At 48.5% G+C, this 14,417-nt stretch overlaps 1 protein-coding gene across 9 annotated transcripts in view; it reads right to left on the bottom strand.

Moving 5' to 3' along the window:
* AAK1 (AP2 associated kinase 1) overlaps window positions 1-14,417 on the bottom strand; it is a 107,514-nt gene that overhangs the window by 67,876 nt on the left and 25,221 nt on the right. For all 9 annotated transcript variants that reach the window (XM_083514131.1, XM_083514133.1, XM_083514132.1 and 6 more), the window contains exons 3-5: window positions 9,399-9,517; window positions 8,828-8,936; window positions 6,455-6,597 (exon numbers count right to left, since the gene is read on the bottom strand). In XM_083514131.1, the coding sequence (XP_083370257.1) occupies window positions 6,455-6,597; window positions 8,828-8,936; window positions 9,399-9,517 (371 nt within the window). The remainder of the gene's footprint in view (window positions 1-6,454; window positions 6,598-8,827; window positions 8,937-9,398; window positions 9,518-14,417) is intronic.

Here is a 14,417-nt window from a genome sequence, read left to right as displayed (position 1 = left end):
TGTCACGCCGTGAGTCCAGGAGACGCGTTTCCGTTAAGGAACTTCTTTGCTGGAAACGCTTCCGCAGACAGCCACTGTCGGACTCTACTAGTGACTAGAGCAGACATGTCTGAGGAGCTCCGTCACACACGGAGGTTTGTGGGGTCGCACAAACTCTGAGGGAGCACGTTTTCACGCACAAGCAGCTAATCAAACCCTCACAGCAGTCCGACAGTCTTTGTACGCTGCCTGTGCAAGAGAAGGCATCATGAGCGAACCAACCGGAACCGGAGGAGCAGGGGCTGGAGCTGGTCCAAGCTTGGAAGATAGATACCGAGCGTTGGAGGTTCAACTGGCCCTGCAGACGGCGAGGTTGGAGGAGAGAAGGGCTCAGGATGCAGACAAGAAGGGGAGAGCCACGCAATTCCCCAGAAAGGTACCAGGATTGGTGCAGAAATTTGGGGGGGACCCCAAGGACTACCATGCTTTTAGGACAGAGATGCAATATGCCCTTAATGTGCAGTTCGATGAGTTCCCTGATGAGGAATCGCGAGTTGCTTTTGTAATTGGGCATCTTGAGAAAGGGGCTAGAGACTGGGTTCGACCCCTAATGGCAACGCACAATGACATACTAAAGGACACAATGAAGTTCTTTCGTGCAATGGATATCATGTTTTCCAGCGATATTGAGGAAGGGGTGGTGCGCAGACAGCTAATGGCTTGTAAGCAGGGAAGTCGATCTGTCCGTGAATATTGGACTGAGTTTACCATGCTGATTCACAGACTGAGTTGGGATTTATCGGCGGCACCCGTTCAAATGCTATTTGAAGAAGGTCTTTCTTCGGGGGTGAAAGACGAGCTGGCACGGAGCCCCAGGGCGGAGTCTATGGATCAGCTGACCAAATCTGCGCTGACCATAGGAGCGCGGCAGGAGGCAAGAGCCTTGGAGAGGCGGGAAGGGAGAGGGGAACGTTGGAAGGAGTTCCGCATTCCAGACATTCCTGAGCCAGCTTTCCCGCCGGCAGAGCCGATGGAAATCGGAACAGCGCGCGCGCGCGCATTTTCAAAAACCAGCGAGGGAGCTAAGAAGGAGGGAAAGGGCCCCCGGAAATGCTATCTCTGCCAACAGCCAGGCCACTTTGCCAGAGTCTGCCCCCAGAGGAAGGAATGGCAAGGGATGGTGGGAGCTGTTGAGGGGGGAGAAGAAGGGGGAGCGGAGCAGGTAAAAGCCAACGCCTGGTTGCCACAATTGGGGCACTGCAGCCAGGCCAAAGAGCAGTGAAAGTGCCCGTGCCAGAAGCTCCTCGACCTGCTCTAGTGATTGAAGTGTCGCTAGAGCTGCAGAATGGGCACCCCCTAAAAATAAAGGCGCTATTGGACTCAGGCAGCTCCTGCAATTTTATGAGCAAGGAGTTTGCTGCTGAACACCAGATACAGACCATCCCTTTAAGCAACCCCCTGCAGGTGACCACGATTGATGGCAGGGAGTTGTTGGGAGGAGGAGTCCGCTTGCAGACTGTCCCAATGATAATGAGGGTGGCAAGGCACACAGAACTGATAGCGTTTAATGTGGCCACCCTGGGAGGCGCTCCCATTATTTTGGGAATGAGCTGGCTAGCTCTACATGATCCGCTGGTTGGCTGGCATCAAAGAGTGGTGTCCTTTGGTTCAGCACATTGCCTAGAACACTGCAAAGGGGAGAAGGGTTCAGCAGGGGCCCAAGCCACCCTAGCAGGGACTGAAGTAATGGGGAAGGTGAAGGTACCACCACAGTATGCAGATCTCAGCGACGTGTTCAGCGAGAAGGAAGCTGACCAACTACCACCTCATAGACCCTTTGATTGTCAGATCAATTTACTCCCAGGAGCACAGCTTCCCGTGGGCAAGTTGTATGCCATGTCAGACAGGGAAATGCAGGAGTTGCGAGGGTTCATTGACAAGAACCTGAAGAGAGGCTTCATCAGAGAGTCCAAAGCAGCAGGTGGGAGCCCAGTGTTCTTTGTGGACAAAAAAAATGCGGACAAGCCGAGACTTGTATGTGATTTTAGGCGGCTGAATGCAGTGACTGAACCGGTGGCGTTCCCTATGCCCAGAATTGATGATATTTTGACCAGGGTGAGGAAGGGAAAGATTTTCACAAAGCTGGATCTAAGGGGGGCGTACAACCTGATACGCATAAGGAAAGGGGATGAATGGAAAACCACCATGTTTACCCCTTTGGGGGCGTTTGAATACCTCGTTATGCCATTTGGATTACAAGCAGGCTCCGCGTGTTTTCAATCTTTTATGAACCACGTGCTGGGCCCTTTGCTCTACAAGAATTGCGTTGCCTTTCTAGATGATGTGTTGGTGTATTCTGAGAATGAGGAGCAACATGTGAGAGACGTCAGAGAAGTGTTGAGCAGACTGCAAGCCAACAGGCTGTGGGTCAAACTGGAGAAGTGTCGGTTCCATACCAAGGAGGTGGAATTCCTGGGGTACCGCCTGTCAGACAAGGGATTGGCCATGGATCCCGGCAAGGTACAGGCAGTGCTGGAATGGAAAACACCCAAAACCAAGAAGGATGTGCAGAGGTTCCTAGGGTTTGGAAACTTTTATCGTAAGTTCATCCGCAACTTCGCCCATCTGACGGCGCCCATCACTGACTGTCTCAGCAGTAAAAAGAAGTTTGTATGGACGGCGGAGGCGGAGCGAGCGTTTGAGGAACTGAAAAGGGCCTTCGCCTCTGAAGAACAACTTCTGCATGTGGATTTACGAAAGAAGCTAAGGGTTGAAACAGACGCATCTGACAGAGCCATAGGGGCGGTGCTTCTTCTGCAGCCGGGGAAGGAGGAGTCAGAGTGGCGTCCGTGTGCCTTCTTCTCGCGGAAGCTGAACAAATCCGAGAGGAACTACACGGTGTACGACCGAGAACTGCTTGCTATTCATGAGGCGTTCCGGAGATGGAGGCATCTGCTAGTTGGTGCACAACATAAAGTGCAAGTGTGCACGGACCATAAAAATCTAGAGTACTGGAGAACGGCGCGAGTGCTCAACCAAAGGCAGTTGAGATGGGCCCAAGAGTTCTCCAAATTTAACTTTGAGATTTGTTATGTGCCAGGCCCAGAGAATGTTAGGGCGGACGCTCTCTCACGCAAATCTGAATATTTGGAGGGGGAGGGAGCACCCGAAGAAACCCATATCATTCCAGAGGACCGCTGGGTGTGTGGGGCGACTTTGGTGGGGCAAAGGGAATTGGTAGAGGGTACGGTGCAGGATGCATACGCCCAGGGGAAACTCAGGGATCTCAGAGGGGAGGAAGACAAATCCGGTGGTTTTGAGGAGAGAAATGGGGCATTGTATTATAAGGGAGCGTTATATATACCTGAAGGGGAATTGAGGGAGAAGGTACTCAAGCAGCTGCACGATAGCCCCACAGCAGGGCACTTTGGGCAACACAAAACCATGTGGCTGGTTACCAGGGAATTTTGGTGGCCCAAGGTCAGGGAAGATGTGCGGGAGTATGTGAGAGGGTGTGAACAATGCCAAAGAGCCAAGGGGGAGAGGCAGGCGCCGGCTGGTTTATTAGAACCACTGCCCACACCTGAGAGACCGTGGGAAGCAGTGGCAATAGATTTCATGACTGATCTGCCAAGGTCTAGAGGGAAAACAGCCATCATGGTTGTAGTAGACCTGTTAACTAAAATGGCCCACTTCATAGCCTGCTCACATGCGGTTACAGCAGAAGAAACCGCCAAATTGTTTGTAGAGAATGTGTTTAGGTTGCATGGCGCCCCCTTGAGGGTGGTTTCAGACCGAGGGAAACAATTTACTTCCAGGTTCTGGAGGAAGCTCATGAGCTTACTGCATGTAGAGGTTAATTTCTCGACGGCCCGTCATCCTGAAACCAACGGGCAGGCGGAAAGAGCAAATGGGGTTCTCCAACAATATTTGAGGTGTTATGTTAATGACAGAGAGAATGATTGGGTGGAGAAGTTGGCGTTGGCAGAATTTGCCTACAACAATGCAGAGAACGTGTCCACGGGGATGAGCCCCTTTTTGGCTAATCACGGGTGCCATCCCAGAGCCTTCCCAGGGGGGGAGGGGGAGAACTGGAGCGTTCCAGCTGCAGAACAGTTCGTGGAAGAAATGGAAGCGATCCATCGCCAGCTCCAACTCAATTTAAACAGGGCTAAGGAGGAATATAAGAGGCAGGCAGACAAAAACAGAAGGGAAGGTGAAAGCATCAGGGTGGGGGACCAGGTGTGGCTGTCAACCCAAGGGTTGCCATTCAAAGGAGGTTGTAAGAAATTAAGACCCAAAAGGCTGGGTCCGTTTGAAGTCATACAGCAGGTCAATCCAGTGGCTTTCAGGCTCCGGTTACCGAACCACATGAAGCTGCACCCAGTTTTTCACAGGTCGTTGCTGTCACCGTTTAGAGGAGACAGTGAGGGGAGGGTCACTAGGGGACCAGCAATGGAGGAGAAGGAACACAGCTACCATGTAGCGGAGATCCTCGATTCCAGGTGGAAGGGAGATCAAGTAGAGTATTTGGTAATGTGGGAAGGGGAACCGGAGTCGGAAAACACCTGGGTTAGGGCAGAGGATGTCAATGACGAGGTTTTAATAGAGACTTTTCATCAGAGGTTCCCACGTAAACCTCAGCCTGTAGCGAGGTTCCGAAGGGAATACTTTGCCACCACCGACGAGGAAGAGGAGTTGGAGGGGTTCCCAGATTCTGAAGAGGAGGAGGATTCAGCTGGCCAGGACGACGATCGATGGAGAGAATTGTTCGAGACGTCAGAAGATGAGGAAGATTCGTTTCGGGGTTTTAGCCCTTCACCTCCCAGGGGGGAGGAATTGGGAGGGGGTGAGGGGGGCCCTGGAGGGGAGGTGGATGTCAGGGAACTGACATCAGAGCATCAGGTGGTGGAGGGACTCAGGCAGGATGAAAGAGACTCAACTGCTGAAGCAGGGACCAGCAGGGGGAGGAGTGGGTCTCTGAGGGAATGCGAGCAGGAGGGAGGGCTCAGGGAGGCTTCCAGCGAGAACAGTGGGGAGGTATCGGAGTCTCCCATAGGGAGACCCACACCTCGCAGGAAACTGTCACGCCGTGAGTCCAGGAGACGCGTTTCCGTTAAGGAACTTCTTTGCTGGAAACGCTTCCGCAGACAGCCACTGTCGGACTCTACTAGTGACTAGAGCAGACATGTCTGAGGAGCTCCGTCACACACGGAGGTTTGTGGGGTCGCACAAACTCTGAGGGAGCACGTTTTCACGCACAAGCAGCTAATCAAACCCTCACACATAGTAATAGTAATTGTTTCTACATTCATCTTGGGTACTCCTCATTTGCTTGGTGGGAATTTTGAATTTTGAGAAATCATTTCCCAAGAGCAAAGGCAGGAAACCTGTGTCCCTCCATATGTTTTGGATTACAATCACATCAGACCCAGCCAACAAGGTGAATGATCAGGGTGATGGGAACATCTGGGATGGCACCAGATCCTCTGGCCTTGCCTTAAGAGAAACAAATATATTTCACTGAGAAACTCAGATAAGCAGAACCTTTGACATCACTTAAATGCCCTGAAAGAGCTTACGATCCCCCTATTTGAGAGGCTGGGGACACAGGGTCAGCCCCCACCATAAAGATTTCTAAGCGCACAGATCCATGCACACCACTTTTCTGTAATTGTAGTGTTGATTACATTACTTTGAGTGCTCACACAGCTTGGAAGAGAGCCTCAAACACTGTGTAATAAATGTGATAAAGTCAAACACCCGCCCCCAAAACATCTGGGGGGGCACCAGGTTGGGGAAGGCTGCTATAGGCAGGCAGTGAGAGGCAAGACAATACCTGCCAAGTGGGGTTCCACCAACTGCCCACTGACAACAGCTCAAGGTTAATCAGAAACTGGTGGTGTAAAAAACCTAACAGCTCAAACGTGAGTGATAGGTAAAGGTAAAGGGACCCCTGACCATTAGGCCCAGTTGTGACCGACTCTGGGGTTGCGGTGCTCATCTCACTTTATTGGCCAAGGGAGCCTGCGTACAGCTTCCGGGTCATGTGGCCAGCAGGACTAAGCCACTTCTGGCAAACCAGAGCAGTGCACAGAAACACCATTTACCTTCCTACCGGAGTGGTACCTATTTATCTACTTGCACTTCTGATGTGCTTTCGAACTGCTAGGTTGGCCGGAGCAGGGACCGAGCAACGGGAGCTCACCCTGTCACGGGGATTCGAACCGCCAACCTTCTGATTGGCAAGTCCTAGGCTCTGTGGTTTAACCCACAGCGCCACCCGCGTCTCCTAATGTGAGTGATACCTGTGCACAAAACTCTTGTTTTCCAGTATCAGCAAGGTACTGAAAAGGAACTGCCTGTAACACACCCAGTCGTGAGGACCTATCACTGCTTTAATATCAAGGAGAGTCTCTGGGCACCAGAATACTATCCGCACGCCAAGCATCTCTACAAGGACACTGTAAGTTACCTTCAAATCCCTGTGGACGATGGGCGATTTGCACTGGTGCAGCCTGGCCACGGCTTCGCAGGTGTCACAGAAGATCTGCAGGACTTCGCTTTCCGTGAAGCCTGTCTGCAAGCGCTGATTCATGAGGTTCACCACTTGGCCTCCTGGAAAGAGTAAAGGCAGAGTAAGAAAGAGGGAGAGACAATATCAGTGGTGATACACTGAGCTTTCTAAGAGGCTTTACTAACCACAAGGCACGCAAGGAAACATGGCAGCATGTTGGCACAGGGTATCAAAAGATGCCCTGTGCCAGTGGTTCCCAAACTGGGTGGTACCACCCCTTGGGGAGCAGTGGGACTACTGGGGGGCAGGCTAAGAAACAAGGGGGTGGCAGGAGGCACTAGAGTTGGGCTCCTCCAAACATGTTGCTCACTTATGTACAACTGACAATGCTAGAACCTAGAGCAAAACACATTCATTTCGTATTTAAAGTTATACTCCTCCTATATTTTTCAAATCTATTTCCTTTGGTCACGCTTGCTGGTATTTACAATTCTGAGTTGTCACAATATACCAATAACTGGGTAAAAAAAGGTAAAGGACCCCTGGCAGTTAAGTCCAGTCACGAACGACTCTGGGGTTGCGGCGCTCATCTCCCTCTATAGGCCGAGGGAGCTGACGTTTGTCCGCAGACAGTTTTTCTGGGTCATGTGGACAGCATGACTAAGCCGCTTCTGGCGAAACCAGAGCAGCGCACAGAAACGCCGTTTACCTTCCCGCTGGAGCGGTACCTATTTATCTACTTGTACTTTGACGTGCTTTTGAACTGGTAGGTTGGCAGGAGCTGGGACCGAACAATGGGCGCTCACCCCATCACGGAGATTCGAACCACCAACCTTCTGATCGGCAAGCCCAAGGCTCAGTGGTGTACACCACAGCGGCACCCACGTCCCTAATAACTGGCTAGCATAACTTGCCTTATAAATTAGTTGCCACACATCTGTGGTAGGTGAAGGTTTGTGCATGTTTGGTAAGTAGTTATATATAAATGTTTTATGCATAGAAATCTTTTTCAGGCAATACCTAGTATCACCAGATCAGATTCATCTATTTTGAATTAACTAAATGAAATGGTTGAATTGGATTTTGAATAAATGTGCTGTTTTTAATTTTATTGTGTCATTTTCCTTAGCGGGTCATGCAAACTGCTATTCTGAATAATGCTTTTTGCAGGGTAGGATCACTGGGGGTGAGTTTATGGAATGAAGACCCCCCCAAAAGTTTGGGAACCACTGCCTTATACTAAGTCAGAGCACGGGTTCACCTAGCTCATTGCTGCCTACACTGACTGGCAGGGATTCTCCAGAATTCTTTTCCCAACCCTATCTGGTGTTGCCAGGACTGAACCTAGGGCTTTTTTTGCATACACAAGAAATGCTCTATTGCTGAGCTACGGTCCTCCCTCTAAGCTCAGAGGGAGTGTGACTGCTCCCATCTCTGCAAATGAACACAGCTGCTTCTAAGAAACGTTTGGTGCCTCAAGAGGTTTCAGCCGCATGCCCCAAAAGCTTTGCCCTAGAATCCCAGCACCCTATGCAGGATTATGCCTGCTGTCGTGACTTTCCTCCTACGTAACATAATGGGGCAACACAGCTCTAACACATTGCATAGGTAAAGGTAAAGCGACCCCTGACCATTAGGTCCAGTCGTGACCGACTCTGGGGTTGCAGCGCTCATCTCGCTTTATTGGCTGAGGGAGCCGGCGTACAGCTTCCGGGTCATGTGGCCAGAATGACTAAGCCACTTCTGGCGAACCAGAGCAGCGTACGGAAATGCCGTTTACCTTCCTGCCAGGGTGGTACCTATTTATCTACTTTGACATGCTTTCAAACTGCTAGGTTGGCAGGAGCAGGGACCGAGCAACAGGAGCTCACCCCATCGCAGGTATTTGAACCGCCAACCTTGTGATTGGCAAGTCCTAGGCTCTGTGGTTTAACCCACAGGGCTACTCGCATCCCTTAACATACTGAATAGGGAAGGGCTTAAAATTATTCTCCACATCCCTATTTCAATCTGAGCTGGAAAATAATCCAGTGACTTTACAAAGCTTGCTTGTTCCTTTGAGGTGAGTTGTGACGAGCCTCTAAGGTTCTCTTCTAAGCATGGCTTGGTAGTGACTGCTTGCCTTGTTGCCAGAGGTGGGGTAAATCTTGTGGGCCAGTATTGTTTGTGAACTTATTTTTAAGGCAAGAATCTTTTTCCATTGCACCTTCTTGCATTTGAGCAGCACTCCGATCTAGACAAACCTTTGAATATCTGGACATCGTGCAGGCCTTCTGAGAACAGTCATACCATACAGGTTTGTAAACATGGCTCCATTGAACTAGTACACACCTCGGCAAAAATCCATGAGGATCAAGACTTCCCAGACATCCCCGCTGCTCACAGAGTTTATACTGGAGTCAATATATCCAACAATGTTCTTGTGTCCCACAAGGTCCCTCTGGGAAAAGTAAGAGAAGAGGTACTGGTTACTGCAAGTCACAACCAGAAAAATCTACATCTAAGTAAACAAACTTCGAAACAGAATTAAGCTACCTGCACATATTATGCCAGTGACACTTATCACTCTCTTCCTTTTACTTTGCTTCTCCTCATTCTCTGGGTATCCAATAACTTTTCAAATTCAAATTCACTTCTGCTACATGATTTTTGGTTGTTCTGTATTTCTAGAATATCCTGGCCAAACTCTGACACCTGAACTTCCCACTCTCACTCAAGTTACTCAGTTTAAAGAAGCACATTTTAAAACAACAGCTGGCTTTGTAGCAGTGCTAACAGGAGTGGTTTTCTTTCCCTCCTAGATCTGTCAAACAGGAAGGCCCAACTTTCCAATCCATGCAATAGTATCTATCCAAAACATTCTGCAAGAACTCCCAGAGTTTTGAGTCCTGCCTTGGCTTACCATGATCTGAATTTCCCGTTTGCAGACTTGTAGGTCGTGTTCATTGTTGACATACATTCGTTTGAGGGCACATTTCATTCCATTGCTGGTTCTCACCAGAAAAACAATAGCAAACCCACCTGCGGACACAAGATGTGCAAAAGTTCAGCTAGCAATTTTAGAGGATTGTCTGAAATCTGAGGGCAAACAATTTTGCTGTTGAAACTAAGCAGCCCTGACCTTGGAGATCCATGCAGAAAATCAATCCAAGCTCTCTGGAAGGAGATATGGCTATCTAGGCAACCAAGATAACTTTCATCCTTGAATTAAAACTGGAGGAACTCTCGCACTGGAGAGGAATTGTTTTTAGAGCATGTGAGCACAAGAACCAACCTCTGCTCAGTGTAGTTTGCCCTATATTATTTCTGCATGAGTCACTGTTCTGGGTGTGCCTTCTGGAAGTCCTGGCCATCTAAAACAATGACTCATGCGGCAATGCAATGGGTAGCATCCTCTGAAGGTGGGCAGTTCTGCAGAGTCCCTGCAATTGAATCACAAAGCCATGCCAGGAAAGAGAGGGGGGGAAAGAAAGAAAGAAAGAAAGAAAGAAAGAAAGAAAGAAAGAAAGAAAGAAAGAAAGAAAGAGTCTGAAGGGCAAAGTTTTTAACCAAAACATCTGGAGGGCACCAGGTTAGGGGAGGCTGGCATACGGTAAAGGACAGATGGACAGGACCTCAGGCATCATGGACTTGGAAGGTTCTGCCAACTCACTAAGTGGTCTTGAACAAGCATTCCTCCTTTCTCAGCTTCATTGCTGATGAAAGGAGCAGACAGCAACTGATTTCTACACATAGAGGAAAAGCTTGGTCTTCCACAACAGAATAACCCCTAGCACTTCTCTGGTTGATATTACCTCGGAACAAAACTTATACAACAACACAGTGAAAGGACGCTGATTAATTTCACTCCACAAGCCACAACTTTTACAGCCAAACCACAATCAATCAACATTCCTACAGTGCACCATGTTTATAACAATCTGCTGCACAAGATGTGATGGAAGCATCATCTCTCAGGAAGAACCAGGAACCCAGTACAGTAGTCTTGTTTATACCAGCCTTCCCCAACCTGGTGCCCTCCAAATGTTTGAATTGCACCTCCCATCAGCCCTAGGAAAGGGGAGACCAATGGTGAGAGGTTGTGGGACATAGTCTACCTACATCTGAAGGGCACCAAGCCATTAAGTTGGTAACTCACAATGTCTGCCAGAGTTTTCTTTCCCCCTAATGAACTGCCCAGGAGATTTTATTGAGCATCTTCCCATTGCTTTGACCAGCAATAAAGAAAACCAAAACATCCTCAATTCTGTTAATACCAGCCTTTTATCCAGGTTAGCAGATAGCTCAATCCATGATGCTCCAGATTATAGGCCCTGAACCAATGGATTCAAATTACAAGGAGATTCCAACAAAACATTAGGAAGAACTTTCTGGTGTTAAGAGCTGTTTGACAGTGAAATTGGCTCCCTTGGAAGGTGGTAGACTCTTTCCTTGGAGGTTTACAGTATAAACACTGGTTGGGTGGTCATCTGTTAGGGATTCTTTAGCTGTAATTCCTGCATTGCAGGCGGTTGGGCTAGATGATGATTGAGGCCACTTCCAACTCTACAGTTCTCCAATTCTATGGAGGATTTCCATGCATATCAACCTCCCCAGGGCAACACAATGGTACCACTTCCACTTTCATCTATAGCTCACAACATGGAGGTTCTAAGGCTAAGGGAAGGGCCATAGTTCAGTGGCAGAGCACCTACCTTGCACACATAAAATCACAGGTTCAATCCCTGATATCTCCAGGTAGCGCCAAAACCTGGGGGAGGCACTGCTAGATGTTTTAGAGCAAGACAGATAAATGGTTTGGCTCTGTAATGAGGTTGCTTCCTATGTACTCTTAAGGGACCTGCAGCCTATCCTGGATGGAAGCTACCTTCTCAAAGCGCCAACAGACAGGAACGCCCACACTTGCCTTACAGCACCCCCTACACATCTCCTCCAACTGAAATAAGAACTTCTTACTGAAGAGCTGTTGTCATGTGCAGACTAATAGAAACCACCAGTTCAAATCACCACAGCCAGCCAGAGACTCACCACAAGAGATGCACCATTGCACCACAGCTGCTTCAGATGTGGCTGTACCAGAGGTGAACACAACACTTCGGAATAGGGCCCCAGCAGCCTACATACTCTCACTGTTCATAATCCTTGTCCACTCTCAATCCTGCCAAGTATGCAGCAGGGCTTACTACACTCAACTACAAAGAAAAACACCCAGATGCTAATGTCATCTACACTCAGTGTCAAGGCCACCTCGGAGCGTTAGTTAGACATTATTCAGATCAAACGCAGAAATTGAGTGGTCAAGACATACAGATTTTGAAATCTAGCTCACAGCATAACCCCAGCCTACATTTCAATGAAGATTTTTTTTAAATAAAATATTTATTAAAGTTTTACAAATTTTATCAAACACAACAATACAAACAAACAAAAAAAAAAGAACAAGTATAATTTCAAAACCTTATTTTCTTAAAACTTACTTCACCGACCTCCTCATACCTCCCCTTTCTGCATTCCCATTTCAAATATTATTTTCAGCAAATCCTCACCCTTAATTTTATCTAATTGTCAACTTTTCTTTTCTTTTAACTTAATCTTTACAGCTGTACTCCACTTAATTTCTAAAACCACATCATTCTAGCACTCATTAATTTTGCAATATTTCTTAAGAAATATTCAATCTTCTTTTTCAATGAAGATTTTTGCATCAAGCCCAACCTCCCAGGAACCATTGGAAAGCTGAAAGGAAGATGGGGAATTTGGGAAACCTGCAACCATTCATGAGAGAGGAGGACCCCCAAACTCTGCTTCCCGCTAGGAACTGCAACACCTCTCTGACGTCAGCCACCATTACCCTGTTGGGATGCGTCCGGGGAGACGGGGGCATTTGGCAGGCCCCCAGCTGGCTCCAGCCACCAGCCAGCAGCTGGGCGAACTCCGGTTCTCGGAACAGCATCTATCAGTGACTCGAGCCTCAAAAGCCTTCAGAGACTGAGCACGCTTTAATCAGCAGAGTGAATAACGTTTCACAAAAGAAGTGGCGGACAGAAGCATATGTAAGCATATTTACAGGCGTTTATTCGGCATCAGGAACAAAGAAAAAACATGTCTGCTTCCCTTCATGTCCAAGCAAACAGCAGTATAGCAAAAGCAATATACAACGGAAGTTCCCAGCAGACTGTGCTGGAAGTAAACAGACATATGACATACAACAATCCACACATCTGTTCTAAAGGTGGAATGGAAGTACAGTGGTACCTCGGGTTACAGAAATAGTGCTTCAGGTTAAGAACTTTGCTTCAGGATGAGAACAGAAATCGGGCTCCGGCGGCGCGGTGGCAGCAGGAGGCCCCATTAGCTAAAAGTGGTGCTTCAGGTTAAGAACAGTTTCAGGTTAAGTACAGACCTCCGGAACGAATTCAGTATTTAACCCGAGGTACCACTGTATAGCCTAACATACTCCAATCCCCACCTTCAGGTCAGGCCTGTCTACAGGCTCAACAATATACACAGTTCAGGGAAGAGAAGAAGGGAGCAACTGCCATGGAATGGAGGAAAGGAAGGCAGATTTGGCAAAAGTTGCCAGGAAGAGATGTGGCAACCTGTAAAAATACAGTGAGTCAAAATACAGTGAGTCAAAGCCTTAAGAAACAGCAACAAGGTTTATTACAATCAAGTGGTAAACAAATTAAAACAAGAAATAATCTATCTTCCCACAACCCCTGTCTAAGGCAGCTCCTGCCACGGTGGCATAAAGCAGGCCCCACTTGCTGCCTTTGTCATCATTAAAAAGGTACAGGTACCCCTGCCCGTACGGGCCAGTCTTGCCAGACTCTAGGGTTGTGCGCTCATCCCACTCTAGAGGCCGGGAGCCAGCGCTGTCCGCAGACACCTCCGGGTCACGTGGCCAGCGTGACAAGCTGCATCTGGCGAGCCAGCGCAGCACACGGAAACGCCGTTTACCTTCCCGCTGGTAAGTGGTCCCTATTTATCTACTTGCACCCGGGGGTGCTTTCGAACTGCTAGGTTGGCAGGCGCTGGGACCGAGCAACGGGAGCGCACCCCACCGCGGGGATTCGAACCGCCGACCGTGCGATCGGCAAGTCCTAGGCACTGAGGTTTTACCCACAGCGCCACCTGCGTCCCTTTTGTCATCATTACTCATCACTTTATTTTTCTATGCTGCCTTTCCACACACAGAAAAGCACCCGCGCTCTAAGCTGCTTACAACAAAGAGAATAGGACTGCATCACAAAATCAGCAACTGCAAGAACAATTTCTTAATACTGTGGCGGGGGAAGGGTTGTTTGTTACTATGTTGTGCATTTTTGTGTTTTTATATTGTAAACTGCCCTGTGATCCTCAGAGGAAGGGCGGTAAAGAAATTAAATAAATAAAAATATTGACAACAACAAAACAGCAACTTAATAGCAAAGGTAACTGCACACAAAAGAACAGCGTTTGAGTACAATCAGCGTAGCAACATTTCACCTCCTGGCAGTAGCAAAAAGAACAAGGAGGTTTGAAGAGTTTCATCCCAGATGCTCCAGCTACTGATATCAAATCCATGACAAATTAGCCAAGAATCAAGTTATAGTCTGATTAAATTTATAGTGTTCAGCATCCCCAAAGATCAGTGCCCCCTTTGGCATCACCAGGAAGGCTTCCAGAGGTAGTAGGTGGGGTAACTGTAAACACCCCCCCCCCCATGATGCTAAAGGGCTTAGATGGAGCCAGGATACATGCCGGCCCACCATCTCCTCCTTGAGTCTGCTTGTCCTTCGAGATCAGCCAGGGAGGCTCTTACTGCACGTTTCAACAGTGCCAGAGATACCTTTGGTGAGAACGTAGAAGAGCACCTTCACTGTGGCCATGCCTCAAGCTGTGTGATCAGTTTGGTGCTCTCTTAGTGGCAGTGAGGATT

Source organism: Podarcis liolepis, assembly GCF_965112155.1.
Source record: "Podarcis liolepis genome assembly, chromosome: 7".
Classification (NCBI taxonomy): Eukaryota; Metazoa; Chordata; class Lepidosauria; order Squamata; family Lacertidae; genus Podarcis; species Podarcis liolepis.
The sequence above is the reverse complement of the archived record's forward strand: the minus strand, read 5'-3'. Positions and strand labels throughout refer to the sequence as shown.